Source organism: Theropithecus gelada, chromosome 13, assembly GCF_003255815.1.
Source record: "Theropithecus gelada isolate Dixy chromosome 13, Tgel_1.0, whole genome shotgun sequence".
Lineage (NCBI taxonomy): Eukaryota > Metazoa > Chordata > Mammalia > Primates > Cercopithecidae > Theropithecus > Theropithecus gelada.
Window position 1 is genome coordinate 105,617,440 of NC_037681.1, and position 17,617 is coordinate 105,635,056.

At 37.7% G+C, this 17,617-nt stretch overlaps 1 protein-coding gene across 1 annotated transcript in view; it reads left to right on the forward strand.

The window, feature by feature from the left end:
* The window catches only part of DNAH6 (dynein axonemal heavy chain 6), a 326,626-nt gene that overhangs the window by 58,894 nt on the left and 250,115 nt on the right, over nt 1-17,617 (forward strand). Inside the window, exons 13-17 of the mRNA XM_025353865.1 lie at nt 252-403; nt 2,565-2,717; nt 5,989-6,240; nt 10,817-10,945; nt 16,022-16,135. Coding sequence (XP_025209650.1) covers nt 252-403; nt 2,565-2,717; nt 5,989-6,240; nt 10,817-10,945; nt 16,022-16,135 — 800 coding nt within the window. The remainder of the gene's footprint in view (nt 1-251; nt 404-2,564; nt 2,718-5,988; nt 6,241-10,816; nt 10,946-16,021; nt 16,136-17,617) is intronic.

The window sequence follows — 17,617 nt, forward strand, 5'->3', positions numbered from 1 at the left end:
TGTCATCTCTTCATAAGAGCCAGAAGACATATTTACATTATAAAATATTAGTTTCTTTATCACAAGAATAAAATACTATAAAGCAATCCAAATTAGCGTTTTAAAGTTACATGAGATACTCTAACTACAGATAATAACATTATACATATATGTGTAAATGTATCAATGCAATGATTTTTAATATATTTTGTAATGATCTTTTAAAATCCAATGTGGTATATTTTATGATTTATGTGAATTTTTTTATGTAGATGTTAACTTTTTTAGTCAACAACTGGAAAAATACCACAAACAGCACAAGGATGCAGTAGCTCTCAGACCCACCAGAAATGTAGGATTGCTGCTCATTGACACTAGGCTGCTAAGAGAAAAATTAATTCCATCACCCTTGCGATGCTTAGAGGTAACTATAAACTAGGAAAAAAATTAATTATTCCTCTACAATTATTTTATGATTTTTCTACTGCACAAAAACCTATTATTATTTATTTTATAGTATTGCAAATATATAAATTAACATAATACTATTGGACATCCTTAATTTCTAGGAAAAGCTCTATAGTCTTTTTGTCACAAGCAGAATCAGCTTTTTAGATGAGATAATGGAGGGGACTGCAGGACTCACACTGGCCTCTTGCTCCTCCTCCATTTTCTATTGTCGGAGCATTTCAAGACCTGCAGAGAGGATACTACTATAACAGCTTAATATCCCAGAGGCAGTGATGGTTGATTTTAGACCACCAAGATCAAGTTTAGGAAATCAGTTTCTGATCTGGAATTGTCCCTACAGGTCTAATTATGTTTTGGTAAGTTATAGAACTAGGAAATTTCTGTAATAAGTTTCAGAACCAATACAATAACTTCCTTTGGAGCCAGAGTATACTTGTATCTTCCCAATGCCCACAGAGAGACAATGATATAAAACAGGGATTGGAAAACTATAGCCCACAGAGCCAACCCAGCCTGCCTCTTGTTTTGTATATGGTTTTATCGGAACACAGCCGTGACAATGATTTACATATCATCTATGGCTGCTCTCTTCCTAGAAGGACAAAGTTTAGTCGTTGTGACAGAGACTGTATTGACTGCAAATCTAAAATATTTACTATCTGGCCCTTATAGAAAACATTTTCTGGCTCCGATAGATGATAGAAGATAGAGCACTGTATAAAAGAGTGCAGACCTGCGTGTTAATATGTTCTGTTATTAATTAACTGTATAGTATCGGTCTTCCTTCTAGAGTTTTATTTCTTCATCTGGTAAAAAAAAAAAAGAAATATATATACATATATATACTTATTTATGTATATATAATTATTATATAACTGGAGCAAATTTAATTCAATTTCAACAAGCATTTTTTAGCTACTGTATGCTCAAGAAATATTTGGGTATAAATTTACTGTAAGCCCAAGAATACTGAGCTCAAACTGGCTTAAGCAATCAGAAGAGTTATTGGCATATGCATCTAAAAAGTCCAGAGATTGGGTCAGTATCAAGGAGGTATGATCTAGTAGCTCAGTGTTGTTACCAAGGAACCAATTCTTTCATTCTTTTTCCTGAACCTCCTATGTGCAGGCTTCATCCTAAGGCATTTGTGAAATGATCGTCAAAAGCTTCACAAGCCAATTATTTGTTTGTATGGGGAGAGAAAGAGAAAGATTGGGGTTCTGAGTATATATCTCTCTCAGCCATAAATAAAAGTGTGGGCCTTTATCTGATTGAATCAACTAAAGTCAGAGGTTCACACATGATATGGTTTAGCTTTGCGTCCCCACCCAAATCCCATCTTGAATTGTAATCCCCAGGTGTTAAAGGAGGAACCTGACAGAAAGTGATTGGATTATGGGGGTGGTTTCCCCCATGCTGTTCTCCTGACAGTAAGTGAATTCTCACAAGATCTGATGGTTTTATAAATCATGGTTTTTCCTGCACTGTCACATACTTCTCCTTTCTGCCACCTTGTGAAGAAGGTGCCTTGCTTCCCCTTCACCTTCTGCCATGAGTATAAGTTTCCTGAGGCCTCCCCAGCCATGCTGAACTATGAGTCAATTAAACCTGTTTCCTTTATAAATTACCCAGTCTCTGGCAGTTCTTTATAGTAGTGTGAAAATGGATTGATACAACCTTAATCTGATCACTTTGGCCAAAAAAGCCATGCTCCTATTTGCCAAGTGATCAGTCAGACTCCATATTTGTTTCTGAAGGAGATATCAGTTTCCCTCAAACTGCATGGCTGGCACCCAACATGAAAAGAGTGGGACTGATGCTGAACAGGGCAGCACAATATCCACTACATAGGATGAAGAAGCAGAAAGCATACTTGCAAGATATTAGAGCATTTATGGAAAATTTTTGGTAAGCTGTAGAAATGATCTTCAAAACCTAGCCTTCCTGTTTTCACACTTAACTAGCAGTGATTTAATGAGAAAAAGTCTCTTCGTATGCACTGCTGCTTCCAATACCTGCTGATTTAACGGATGTCCCATTAGGATTTGTCTAAAATATATAATAAAATGAAAATATTCAATTATTTACAGTTCACATGTTATTTTCTTTCTTAGGTGCTAAATTTTATGCTTCCTCGTCAAAGCAAGAAAAAAGTGGATGCCATTATCTTTGAGGCACAAGATGCAGAGTATAAACTTGAGTTTGTTCCAACTACTACCACAGAATATGTTCATAGCTTATTATTTCTTGATGAAATTCAGGAACGGGTGAGTTGATTATCTCATGTAACTCAATATTCCAGATCTTGTAGTAGGAAGGAAGACATAGTACAAGAAAAAGTGAAGGACTAAAGGGCGAAAGACAGCTGTCAAAATATCAGAAACACTTTCAAAGTAAGTGGATGTTCTACATCACAGGAATAAAGCCAGCTGACAGTTATCAGACTCTTACAGTCAGGCATCATATTACATTTTCTACATGCATTACGTTTTTAATTCTCACAAAAGCTTAAGAAGTGTTGATGTTTATCCTCATTCTGCAGATAAGGAAACAGGAACCAAAACAGGATGTGTTATCCAAGATCACAGCCATGTATGGATGTGAAAGAGTTAGAATTTAGATTTGAGTTTCTTTGACTGCAAAGCCCATGTTCTCAACCATAGTTTATTGGAATTCCAATTTTTAGTAAATGGTAATACCATTATAATCTAGATATTAATCATAATGGAAGTCTGACTGCTTAATAGGAAACTTACTGTTAAGAATGAAAGAAACCCAACACAAACCTGCTTAAGTGGGGAGGTGGAGGTGGGGAGAAAAAAGGGTCTGCTTCACTTCTCTCCCTCTGCAGACAGCTACTTCTGCTGCTTCTTACCACAGCAGTAAGCATGGCCACCAGCAGCTCCCAAACTATAGCTTGCAAGTCTAGCCAGTCGGCAAGAAAGAGATAATCTCTCTTTTTCAATATTGATTCTAAAGGTCTAGTAAATTGATTCAGAGCTCCTATGCTGTTCTATAAACTATGTCAGGAAGGTAGGGTCACATCATAATCAATGGCTGCAGAGGGTCAGCTGCTATCACCTTGTGGTTCCAGAACAGCAAGTTGATGCAGTATGCAGAAAACATAGACTGTGTCCTATCTCCAGGAAGTTGTCTGTGTTTGCTGGATGGTGTGTTTGGAAAGTAACTTCCTTTAGGGAGATTTTCTGCACACACAGAAACTTTTTCTGGATCTTCATTCATTCAGTCAGCAAGTTTAGTGAACACCACTTAGCAGGGTGCAAAAATTACAATGAATAAACCTGCTTTAAAGAAGTTGAGTCTTGAATGCAAGCAGATAATTTTGATACAATGGGCATAGGTATAAGATACTGTTGTAGCACTGGGAAGTTTGTAGTAATTCTTGCCTATGGGTTACAGAAGGCTGTGTGGAGGATGGCATATTTAAGCTGTCATAAAATACATGAAACATTCAGGTAGGCATTCCAGGGAGAGGGAAAGCTATGTGCAAAGACAGGAGGCAACGTGACAAAAACAGGATTTAGCAATTGATATGCTATGGAGAAAGAATGTTTGGTTGAAAGTTGATGAACTCTATGTAGCTATTCAAAGATAGGAGACAAGAAATTAATTACAAAGATGTTAAGTAGAATTGAAAGGACTTGATGGGCAACTGAATGAGGGGACAGTGAGAGGAAAATGAGGTGACTTATAGGTATCATTCTGCAGGGAATGGGTATTTAGCAATTTCATACCAATATAGGGAGGGTAGGCTACATAATTCATTGTCTGATCGGTACGTTTTTCTGAGAGTGAAAGAGACACTATTAATCATTGTACTAGGACAATAAGTGTAAACCCAGGACATTCCCAGAGAAACCTGGATATATAATCACCCAAAATAGAGGAAATGGAGGAAGATGAACAGATCTTGATGTAGAGAGACTTAGTTCTATACATAATTTGTTCGAGGTGTTAGAAATGTTGGTTGAAAGTCACAAAAACTCACATAAATAGCTTAGAAAAATGGGAAGATTTATTCTAAGTTTGCAGGAATATCTTTCAGAATCCTAAAGTGTGGATAGAGCCAGGCCTTTACAAAAAGGCCTCTCTCCTTCTCTCATCTCTGCTCCTCCAGAACAATGGTTCCCGAACGGGGACTCCAAATCAGCAGCAGCAGCATCGCCTGAGAATGGGTTAGAAATGTTCATTCTTGGGACCCACCCTCCATGACTACAGTGTTTTTATGACTTGCTAGACCTTTTGAATCAGACACTCTTGGGAGGGGCTCAGCAATTTGTTTTAACAAGCTTTCCAAGGTCATTGCCATGGAAGCTAAAGATTGAGAACTATTTCTCTAAAAACCTGTCTGCGGTTATCTTCTCATGTTAATGACCTGTTCTGTTTCCACATGAAAGTAAATGGCCTCAGTCCTAACTCTTCCTGTGTTCAAGAGAAAGGTCAGACTGAGCTAAGTTCTTTAGATCACAGTTTGATGGTCCTTGGTTCAGCTTGTGGCCAGGAAATTGGGCCAACTAGTGTGAAAATGTCTGCTCCCTCTATAACCATGTGGCAGAGCTGGGGGTAAGGAACTTTCCCAAAACTGGGGGATCCCTTGCCAGAAAATTAGGAAAGACAAGCAATACTGTCCACTGAAAGTAAGAAATCAAAGTGAAGATGTTTAGTAGTCATTGGGCTGCGGTAAAATAATTTATTAAGGGATAGTGGGAATCTCACCATAGATCTGGGTTCTAAACCTATGCAGCCAAGTCCACAGCTTGTCGATCCCTCTGGCTGCTCTGGGATGATCACTGCCCATCACACATGCCTAGAAGCTCAGATATTACAGCTGAACAACCGCACAGCACATGTTTTCTTAGAAAACTTTAAATATTGGCACTGTTTACTACAACAAAAGAACAAAACAGAAAGAAAGAGGAAACATTTATAAGAGCCCAGCTCTGAATAATTTACCTCCTAACCTGATTACCTGTATTATAGCAATGACTATCTTCTAGCAGGCTTTAGCCAATTTGACTGTTACGTTATAATACACTCCTTCTGTGCTGACTATTCACAGTTTGATGTTTGATATGGTTTGGCTGTGTCTCCACCCAAATCTCACCTTGAATTGAATTCCTACATGTCAAAGATGGGGCCGGGTGGAGATAATTGAATCATGGGGGTGGTTTCCCCCATACTGTTCTCATGTTAGTGAATAAGTCTCATGAGATCTGATGGTTTTTATAAATGGGAGTTCCCCTGCACAAGTTATCTTGCCTGCCGCCATGTAAGACATGCCTTTGCTTCTCCCTTGTCCTTAGCCATGATTGTGAGTCCTCCCCAGCCATGTGGAACTGTGAGTCCATTAAACCTTTCTTTTATAAATTACCCAGTCTCGGATATGTCTTTATTAGCAGCGGCAGAACAGACTAATAAAATGTTCATATTGTACAGTGGCTGTCTCCTATTAGAACAAACTTCAAGACTGAACTAGGACTCTGTTACATTTAATGAGCAAACTATGTTTCCATTTAGATTGAAAGCCTTGAAGATGAAGGGAATATAGTGACTCAAATGTACAAGCTTATTGAACAATACCAGGTACCCACACCTCCTGAAGACTTTGCTGTTTTTGCAACTATGAAGCCATCCATTGTTGCTGTTCGGAATGCCATTGATAAATCAGTGGGTGATAGAGAATCAAGCATTAAGCAATTTTGTGTGCATTTGGGTAGTGATCTTGAAGAATTAAACAACGAAGTGAATGAAGTAAAACTGCAAGCGCAGGTAAGTTAAATCATTATTTTGTAAAAATAATCTATGCAAAGTTTTACTATTACATTTGTTTATTAAAGTATAGTCAACAAATAAAAATTGTATATATTTACAATATATAATGTGATATTTCAATATACGTATACATTGTGAAAGTGTTAAGCTAATTAATGTGTCTGTCACCTCATATACATCATTTTTTGTGGTGAGAATAATTAAGACTACTCTTCAAACCATTTAGAGAACACATTTAACTGATGTAGCTTTAGTTTTTTGTAGTTTCGTTCTAACCAAGCAACAACGTCTTTGAGCTGCTACTTAAAGATTAATGTTTAAAAAAAAAAAAAAAATTAATGTTTCAAAATCTCGCTTTAAGTAGTGAATACATTTCAGACTATCACAAAGCATGTATGTAATATTAAAATTGAATTTAGCCAATTAAATTCTAGTCCTAACTTGTATTTTTTATTTTGAAGAGTTTTAACGACTTGTTAGCACATTTTATAGCTATTGTCACGATTTTAAAGTTTGCATAATACCTGGGTGATGAAATAATTCATATAACAAACCCCCATAACACAATTTTAACTGTATAACAAACCTGCACATATATCCCTGAACTTAAACTAAAAGCTAAATAAAAAATGAAAATAAACTTTGCTAGTATATTAGAAAATTCTCATTTAGGAAGAGACAGAGTATACATTGATAATTAGTAGTGAAGAATATTTAGTTACCTTGTACCACTTTTACAATAGAAAAGATATAGGGTACACTGACTCAAAAGAATATAGTACAGACATTAAAGATTACAGTATACCTTTACATGTATTAACATGGAAATGTAAAAACAGCTCACATTGTGTGCTTCCTCTTTGTCAACCAGTGTTCGAAGGACTTGGCATTGTTTTTACTTTTGTATTGAAGCACTTTTGTATTTTCTTACAGACAAAAGTGTACAAAACTAATTACTGTACAACTCAATGAATTATCTGAAAATAAACACATCTATGCATCCACTACTCAAGTCAGTAAAGCATTATGATACCCTTAGTGTCCCCTCCTAATTACTAATCCTTTTGTTATGGGATCTTTGGGGTGTCATTTTTCTGGCTGGAAACCTCTGTGGCTGGTAGCACCTTTGCCTGAGTTCTTATCCTGTATCTAAGAAGAATGAGGTATGCAGACAAGTGGAGGGTGAACAAGATGAAGAGGAGCTTTATTCAGTAGAACAGCTCAGAGGAGATCCGCACTGGATATCTCCTCTCTAGGCAGGTCATCCCATTGAGTGTTCAGCTCTCAGCAGAGAGGAGACCCTGGAATGGGTGGCTTCTCTCTGCAGGCAGGTTGTCCCATCATCTCTGCAGCTCTGAGCAGAGAGAAGGCCTGGACAGGATAGCTCCTCTCTGCAGCTGGTTGTCCCAATGTATGCCCAGCTCCTAGCAGACAGGAGGCCCTGAAGTGGGTTGCTACTCTCTGCAACTGGTAGCCCCGATGACATCTCTGCAGGTCTCTGAAGTTCTCAGCAGAGAGGGTAGCTCCCCTCTGCTTCTGGTTGTCCCATTGTCTGCTCGGCTCTGGCTGAGCCCAGGGCCTTTATGAACCTCAGAGAGGAGGAAGTGTACACTGATGGGCCCATGGGGGATAATGGGCAAGCTGGAAAAAGCATCACAAGTTCCTACTCCAGTCTGTGGGACTGGCAGCCCAGCCCCCAGCCTTCAGACCAACATGGGGCCTCACTGGGGACCTACCCCCTTCCATCCAGGAATCTGTCTGCCTCCTGCTGCTGTTCATGGCAACGGGGCTGGGCCCTGACTGCTCCGAGATCAGAGAAGATCGAAGAAGTGCCTTCTCCCACTGCTTGGCCTCTCTCCCTTCCAAGATCAGAGCAGGGAGAGACCAGGCAGCGGAAGCAGGCACTTCCAAGCCTGCGAGGGCAGAGGGGCCTTCCCATGCCCCCAAGAGCACAGGACTGCCTGAGTCTACAGCAACAGTTTGAGTGGCTACAGCTGCACCCGAGCAACTCCCACCCCAGCTTGGAAGGGACAGGCTCCCACTTGTCCCTAACTCCCACTGGCTCCATGGAGTGTGCAGCCCCAGCCATGCCTCCCTCCTGCAGCAGGCGTGTTGGCAGTGGCAGGCCATCTGGAGCAGGAATGCTATAAATTTCCTATTTTTGAACTTCTATCAATTAGAACCACACAGTGTGCCCTTTATTTTATTTTGATATGTTCCTAAGATTTATCCATATTGCTATTTGTGGATGTAGTTTATTCATGTTTATTGCTATGTAGTATTTTATTGTATTTTACAATGATTCATTTCATGGGTGATGGAAATTGGGATTATTTACCATTTTGGGCAATGATGAGTAATAGTTCTAGAAATATTCTTATGTATGTTTTCATGTTTTAACTCATTTAAACCTCAGAACACTTTAGGGTTTTATTATTCACATTTTACAGAAAAGGAAATTAGAGTACAGGGTTAAGTAATTTGCTGAGGGTCACACAGTTACTAAATGGAGGAATTTGGATTCAAGCTTAAGCAGTCTACTGTCAATGGTTAATAGTCTGCTATTAATTGCTGTACCATATACTGTATTCTATACACAGCATACCGTTAAAAAGTATGAATATTTATGTATTCATAGATCATTAGAGAAAGCAAAAGTGCCAGCACATGCTTGATGTATAATCATGCATTTTTTATTTTTTAAAAAACTTTTATTTTGGGTTCAGGGATACATGTGTAGGTTTGTTATATAGGTAAACTCATGTCTCAGAGATTTGCTGCATAGGTTATTTTGTCACCCAGGTACCAGGCCTAGTACACAATAGATATTTTTTTCTGATCCTCTCCCTCCTCCCAACCTCCACTCTCAGGTAGGCCCCAGTGTCTGTTGTTCCTCTCTTTGCGTCCATGTGTTCTCATCATTTAGCTTTCACTTATAAGTGAGAACATGCAATACTTGGTTTTATATTCCTGCATTAATTTGCTATGAATAATGGCCTCCAGTTCCATCTGTATTCCTGCAAAGGACATAGTCTTGTTCTTTTTTATGGCTTCATAGTGTTCCATGGCGTATATGTACCAGATTCTTTTTATCCAATCTGATATTGATTGGCATTTAGATTGATTGCATATCTTTGCTATTGTGGATAGTGCTGCAATTAATATCTGCATGCAAATCATGCATTTTAAATAGCATGATGCACATACACAAAATGAAAGCGTGGGCTCATTCTAACTAGTGCTTTTTCTGTAGAAAGTTTGAAGTTAATTCTCTTGGGCAAAGGACTGTAACTTCATCATTTCCATAAATGATACTCTCTTGCTATCAAGACCCTCATCCCTGCTGTTGTGGGGAATTCAGGAGAAAACCTAAATGTGACCATTAATACTAATTTATTTCAGTTTGAAATGTCTGTTCCATTCTACCTGGGTCTCTTTTGAATAGATTTTAATTCAACTGAAAATCTAAACTTCCTATTGGGCCACCTATGCCACCATCCCGTCCTACCTATTGCCCCATAAAGGGAAGCTTGCATTCCCTCATGGCGAATAGATGGGGGAGGCAGGTCGTCTGTTCTTCATGCTACCTTCTGGGCCATAGCAGCTTCCAGTGCAGTTTGGCTGGGCTGCACCTGGTTGTCCCGGTTGCTGTTAACTAAGGGTCTTCCCTGGTTCTTTAGGCACCATGCTAGCCCCTATGCTGCAATCCATCATTGCTTCCATAACCTACAGTCCCAAGTAATCTGTAGCTTTCTCATCCTGGCCTCAGACATCTTCTGGTCCATCAGTTCTCACAACAGTTCCCACTACCAGAATCAAGACACATGAGAACTTCAGGATTCCGTGTATATCATACCAAGTCACAAGACACCAGAATGTCAATATAAGCCCCTTCTTCCTGGACACATCCCTTGGCTTTTACTAATGTAGAGCACGTTGCCAATTTGAATGCATGCCCATGCTGACTAAGACATGGACTAACTAGCCTCCCTGAGCTATTGCTATAATGGTTCTGAAATTCCTTCAGTTTTCTCAGATTATCCCAAACCTAGTTACATGCTTTTGCTTTGCTCCTGAACTATTCCGTTCCCATTCACTGGGGTTTCAATCCTAACAGGTCAGCCATAAAACATATGTCTTGCCATTTATGTTTTTCATTTTCTCTCTTCTATCATCTTAGAATACAAAGGCCTTTCCATTCCTTTATTGTATAGTGGAAATTTACCTTATATCATATCCCCTTCCTTCTCTTCCCTGTTGCATTCACCTCTGCTTATCTGAGGTCACGTTGGTTGAAGAAGTGTAGGAAATGAAAGCAGATGAGGAAGAATATATTAGGTAATGTTTTAAAACAATTTTATCTCCATGGCACTTTATACAAATGCGTACTTTTTATAATGTCTATGCATTGGTTTAAAATTCAGGAAAGCAACAATTTTAAACATCATTTCTAAAAATCAAAAGAAAAGAGAATTAAAGGAATCTTTTAAAAAATGTTTATTAATTCATTTAATTTAATTGATCTTTATCAAAAAGCAGGAATGGCTAACCAAAAACTGTCTTAAATTTACAGGATCCACAGATTTTAGATATCTCTGCTGACCAAGACAAAATAAGGCTCATATTGAATAATCTGCAATCTGTTCTGGCTGATCTTCAGAAACGTGCATTTCGGTATAAGTCCTATCAGAAGAATTTTAAGGTAATGACAGTTTTACACCATCTGTCTTAGAAATGTGTGTATAGAAATGGCATATATGCACAAGGACTTCAATAATGTAACTGTAAACATTCAATATTTGGACAACTATGTGCTAGTCAGCATGCTACAAATAGTCTCAAATACAAAATATGATATGTTCCCTGCCTTTGAAGTGTTTAAAGACTAATACACATGAGATACCAAATATCTTTCTTATTAAAATAATTGTGAATTATGCAAAACTTTCAGACAAGGAACTGTACTTTCTATGTTAAAATATAAGTGGATTTTTAAATGTGGTCAATTAAAACCACACTATCCTTTCTTAAGTAATATTCAGGCTTCCTTTACATTCATATGTATGTTATGATTCCATTAATATTACCTGATTTACACTGGTTTTATGTGCCAATTTGATAAAAATGACATCCCCAGCTAAGCCAGAGACAAATGGTTGTAAAAGGGTGGATTTGAGGACCAGGAGCAGTGGCTTATGCCTGTAATCCCAGCACTTTGGGAGGCCGAGGTGGTTGGATCACTTAAGCTCTTGAGTTTGAGACCAGCCTGACCAACATAGTGAAACCACATCACTACTAAAAATACAAAAATTACCCAGGCATGGTGTCACACACCTGTAGTCCCAGGTACTTGGGAGGCTAAACGGGGGGGATCACTTGAGCCCAGGAGGCGGAGGTTGCAGTGAGCCAAGATCGTGACACTGCACTCCAGCCTGGGTGACAGAGACCCTGTCTTAAAAAATAAAAAAATAGAAATAAAAAAGGTATATTTGAAAGGCTAAAAGAAGTCTCTCAAAAAACATGAAGAGAAAAGGTCAAGAGATGCAGATGCTTTCAATAGCTTTTAGAGAGACCAACAACAAGAAAAGAGAATAGAAAAGAAAATATTCCTATGGACAAAACCAGGGAGCCCCTAGCAATAAGGAAGATGCCATTGGTCTCCCCAAATATATTGGAGGAACATGCTTGAACCTCACAGGGGAATGCACCTGTCTTTTCAGAGCCCCAGATGGATGATCAGAAAGTGATCTGACATGCTGTCTACTCCAGGGTCCAGGGATTGGTAGAGAAATCTGAAAATTATGAACTTGATACCAGCCAATAAGGCTGGTGATACTTGAGGCAGATTTGTGTGTAGGAACTAGAGTTCAAAGTTGTTCCCAGGTTGAGTTAACTGACCTACAAGACAGGAAGGTATGTAGTAAGGAGCAAGGTATGGAGGAAATACTACTTGATAAAAAGCTACAACTTGGCCGGGCACGGTGGCTCACACCTGTAATCCCAGCACTTTGGGAGGCCAAGCCTGGCAAATCACGAGGTCAGGAGTTCGAGACCAGCCTGGCCAACATGATGAAACCCCATCTCTACTAAAAATAAGAAAAATTAGCTAGGCATGGTGGCAGGTGCCTGTAATCCCAGCTACTTGGGAGGCTGAGGCAGGAGAATCACTTGAACCCAGGAGGCGGAGGTTGCAGTGAGCCGAGATCGCACCACTGCACTCCAACCTGGGTGACAGTGTGGGCAAGACTCCATTTCAAAAAAAAAAAAGCTACAACTCACATGTGAGCACTCCTTGAGTAAGAAAGAATATCATTGGTCCTGTCAGCAAGACAGCAGAGTATGAAGCCCCAGCCCCTCCTTTTTCCCTTGGACACACTGACTCAACAACCCCTGAACCAACTTATTTTGTCAGAAATACAAAGGCAAGTTGAGAGTCTCTTGCACCCTGGGCAAGTATAAAATCAGCTGATTGAAACCAGTAGAATAATTTCTAACACCCTTTCACTGTGATTCCTGCCCCCAGCATAGTGCTACACAGTTAGGAGGAAGTTCTCAGCTTCTCCCTGGTGAGGGAGGGAAAGACAGACTGGATGGAATATACGGCATTCTGACACTTTAGGGGTCTGCCTGAGAGACTGGTTTCTCTCTTGCCTGAATTTGATTATGGACAGGAAAGGCCCCAGGTTGGAACCACTGAGAACAAAAGCAACAGTTTCTACCAGTTTACACTCACTAGCCATTAACACCCCTCCCACCACCCCTGACTCAGTGCAGAGTAAGCAAGCAAGAATTCCCAAATCTCAGCTTCTACCTGGACAGGGAAAGATTTGAAGTGGCTGCCCAATGTGATACATTATCAGGGGACTGCTCAAGGGACAAACTTCTGTATCACCTGTCTTGGAGTAGTGACAGGATCCAGCATATTCTAGGTATCTTATATGTAGAAAACTCTAAAACTCCAGGGGGAAAAAATTAAAACTAATAAATAAACTCAGCAAAGTTGCAGAATACAAAATCAACTTACATGAATTAGTTGCATTTCTATATACTAACAACAAACAATCCAAAAGATAAAGAAATAGCATAAAAATAAAGAAATAGCATAAATAACAATCCAAATAGCATAAAAAATAGCATGCCATTTACAACAGAATCAAAAATAATAATAATAAAGTAGAAACAAACTTAACCTAGGAGGTGAAAGACTCACACATGAAAACTAAAAAACTGTGATGAAAGAAATGAAATAATACACAAATAAATCGAAAGATATCCCATGTTAATTGATTAGACCACTTAATATTGTTAAAATACCTGTACTACCCAAAGTGACCTATACATTCAATGCAATCTTTATCAAATTCCCAATGACATTTTTAAAGAAATATTGAAAACAAATTCTAAAATTTTTAGGGAACCACAGAGGACCTCGAGTACCCAATGCAATTTTGAGAAACAAGAAAAAAGCTAGAGGCCTCACACTTCCTAATCTAAAAACATATTACAAAGCTATAGTAATTAAAATAGTGTGGTACTAGCATACATTCAGACATATAGACCAATGAAACAGAATGGAAAGCCCCAAAATAAATCAACAAATATGGTCAACTCATCTTTGGCAAAGGTGCCAAAAATTCACAACAGGGAAAGGATAGTCTCTTCAACAAATGGTGTTAAGGAACTGGATATTCACATGCAAAAGAATGAAGCTGAACCCTTACACAAAAATCAGTTCAAAACAAATGGGTTAAAGACTTAAAAGACCTAAAACTATAAAATTCGTAGAGGAAAATGTAGGAGAAATCTTCATGACATTGGCCTTGGCTATGATTTCTTGGATGTGACACCAAAAACCAATGCAACAAAAACAGAAATAGACAAGTGGAACTACATCAAACTAAACAGCTTCTGCAAAGCAAAGGGAACAATCAACAGAGTAAAAAGGCAACATACAGAATGAGGGAAAAAATTTGCAAATTATATACTTGATAAGAGGTTATTATCTAAACTCCTTATATATAAGGAACTCCTACAATACAATAGCCCAAAAAAAAAAAAAAAAGTTTTTAAAATGGACAAAGGACTTGAATGAACATTTCTCTAAAGAAGACATACAAATGGTCAATAGGCATGTGAAAAGACACCCAACATCAGTAATCATCAGGGAAATTAAAATCAAACTACAAGAAGGTATCACCTCACATCTGTTAGAATGGCCATTACAAAAATAAAATGAATGATAAATATTGGCAAGGATGTGTGGAAATTGGAATCCTTTACACTGTAGATGAGAATGTAGAATGGTGCGAACACTATGGAAAACAGCACGGTGGTTCCTCAAAAATTAAAAAAATTAAAAATGACCCAATGATCCCATTTATGAGCATATATCCCAAATAATTTAATCAGGCTCTTAAAGATATATTTGTACTCCCATGTTCATTGCAGCATTATTCTCAATAGCCAAGATAAGGAAACAACTTAAAATGTCCATCAGCAGATGAATGGATAAAGAAAATGTGGTATCTACATAACATAGAATTTTACTCAGCCTCACAAAAGAAGAAAATCCTGCTATGCCACAGCATGGGTGAACCTGGAGGACATTATTCTTAGTGAAATAAGCCAGCTACAAAAGGACAAATACTGCATGATCTCATTTATATGAGATATCTAAAGTAGTCAAACTCATATATGCAGAAAGTGGAACGGTGGTTTCCAGAGGCTAGGATGAGGAGGAAATGAGGAGTTGTTCTAGATGTATAAAGTTTCAGTTGTGCAACGTGAAAAAGTATTAGAAAAAGTACATTAAATAACATTGTTAACATTATTATATTAGCATTACTGTACTTTACACTTAAAAATTTATTAAAAGAATAGATCTTATTAATGTGGTTTTTACCACAATAAAAAGAAAAGTTAAAAAATTAATTTTTAAAAAACACAGAACCTGAAATGAAAGTGTATCTTCCTCCTTCCATCTTCCCTGTCTATGACTTCATGACTGATTCCTTCCTGATTGCCTCTGATCTAGCCTTCCTTCTGTGGCTCTCAATTATTTGGAGAATAGGCGTGAAAGCCTAACTAATCTAGGGTGCAGGATATCATTTGCGACACTTAATGGAAGACAAGACTAAATTCCTAATGTCAAAGTCCAAGAATTTCTGTGTAACCAACTCCCTGAAAGTTTCCCCAGTTTGAGCCAAGGCAAGCTTAAAACACTTCTCATGAAAACACGTTCTTCAGATTTTCTTACACCCTTACTCTCCATGGGGTTCATATAAAGTCCGTGTTTAGAAAAGAATCAGAAACCATGCTGTCCTCTCCATCTTAAGATGTCCTTCACCATCTTCCCCACCAGCTACCGCACAGTCATCATCATCTTCTGCCATTTAAGTACAGAAGCCCAATAGAAATCAGTGCCTCTAAAGACTCATCGGCTTTCCCTAGAAGCCCTAACATATATGTGCATATATAATCCAACTCAAAGAAGAATGCCTGTGTTACTCTTATAATATTTATGTCTTTGGAGAATATTTAAGTTCTAAGGAAATACCAGGAGTTATATTTTGTTACTGTAATGGAAATTCTAATATATGTGGGGTTTTATGGAGTTTTCTTTTTTTCTTCATTTGTTTCTAGTGCTCCTTTTCTTAATCCATTTAGGATGCACATTCTGCCAAGCAATCACTGTACCAAAAATTACTAATAGGAGAATAGCATATGCTCATTATATCTGAAAACTAAATTGCGCATTTTGTGTACTACATTTTTAAAGGTAGAAGTGTCCAAGTTTGAAGCTTTGGAAGAAGTCAGTGCTGAACTGAAGCTCAAACAACTGCTCTGGGATTCTTTCTCTGAATGGGATAAACTCCAACAAGAATGGTTAAAGGTAGGGAAAAAAAGCCTTCAGTTCTTAAATTATTTTTGTATGAATTAATCTTAAAATTGTAATAATTTGAATTATAACTTTTAACAATCTGGTGCTTTTCTTAATGTCAGTAAAATATGCAATGGTATCATTTTCTGAGAATTTTTATAAGCTTTCCAGTGAAAAGCACAAAGGTCCTTATGTCACTGTATGCTACAGAAAAGAAAGTATTCTTGTAAGCCAGGCTTCTCAGGTCCTGCATATTAGAAGGCTACATAATGGAAGCATCAATGGACAATGCTGTGTGATATTTAATCACTTTGTGGTTTCTAAACACAATGTTGTCATCATACACTTCAATGTTCTTAAGGATTGTAGGATTTTATTTGTGATCTACACACTTTAGGTTTCTACTTTTGTTGTCCTTTGAAAAAGGAAGCCATTTTGTTCACTGTAATAGGATAGAGTGATAAAATCTAGGATCTTCCTTTAAGAACTCAATAGTAAACTTTTTAAATTAAGAAGCCAAATATCAACAGCCATCAGAGAGTTTTGTTTCTAGGATCTACCCTACATTCAATCCTTAACAAGGGTCACCTCTCTACGAGGCAAAATAGATGGCCACCTATACTTTCAAGTGTGGTATGGACATGTTAGAAATACTATCAACCTCACAAATATTGTTTTATACTTCTTATTCATCCTACCTGTGCTGATGCCTATCATTAGAAGACACATGCCTTGGTTAAAAAACAGTAGCATAGAAAATATGTTCCAGGTGCTGGGAGTACCACTGGAGAATAAGAAGAACAAAGTTCAAACATAGAACTTACCTTTGGTGGAGAAAATAGAAAATAAAAAACAAATATATGCTATAACACCAATTATAACTCTTTTAACTCATTTATCGCTTATCTCAGAAGTAAAAAAATATTCTTGAGAAGCAGCAGCTTAAAAAGAATTTTCTGATTACCACCATGGATTAGAGCAGTGGCTTCCAACATGGGATGCATTCACCCTAGGAAATGCACAAGAAAACCCTTTAGGGAGCAGAAGGAAAATGATGGATTTAGAATAAAGAAAAATGAAGGTTTACAAATTTTCTACTGCCATCAGTATATATGTGTGGCTATCTGACATATCAATATATGTGTATACTTATATGTTTACATAACCGAGAAAAACAATTATAGATCTATATATAAGATCTATATATAAGCATATAGCTCTATAATTTTATGAATAATTTATGAATTTAAAGTGTTTATATTAAACAGGTATATAATCAAATAATAGAAGACTACTAGGTAAGAAATTTCTGGTTAGCAAGAGTAAAAAAATAGCTATTTGTCTCCTTCGAGGAGTTTATGCATATTGACCCTCAGGAATAAACAGGTGATGCTGGATATATAATATTATTAGCAATTTAATAAGTAAAGCCATTTCCAAAAGCACAGTGTAGATTTGGATTAACTTTTAAAAGATTTTTTAGTATTTCAAACT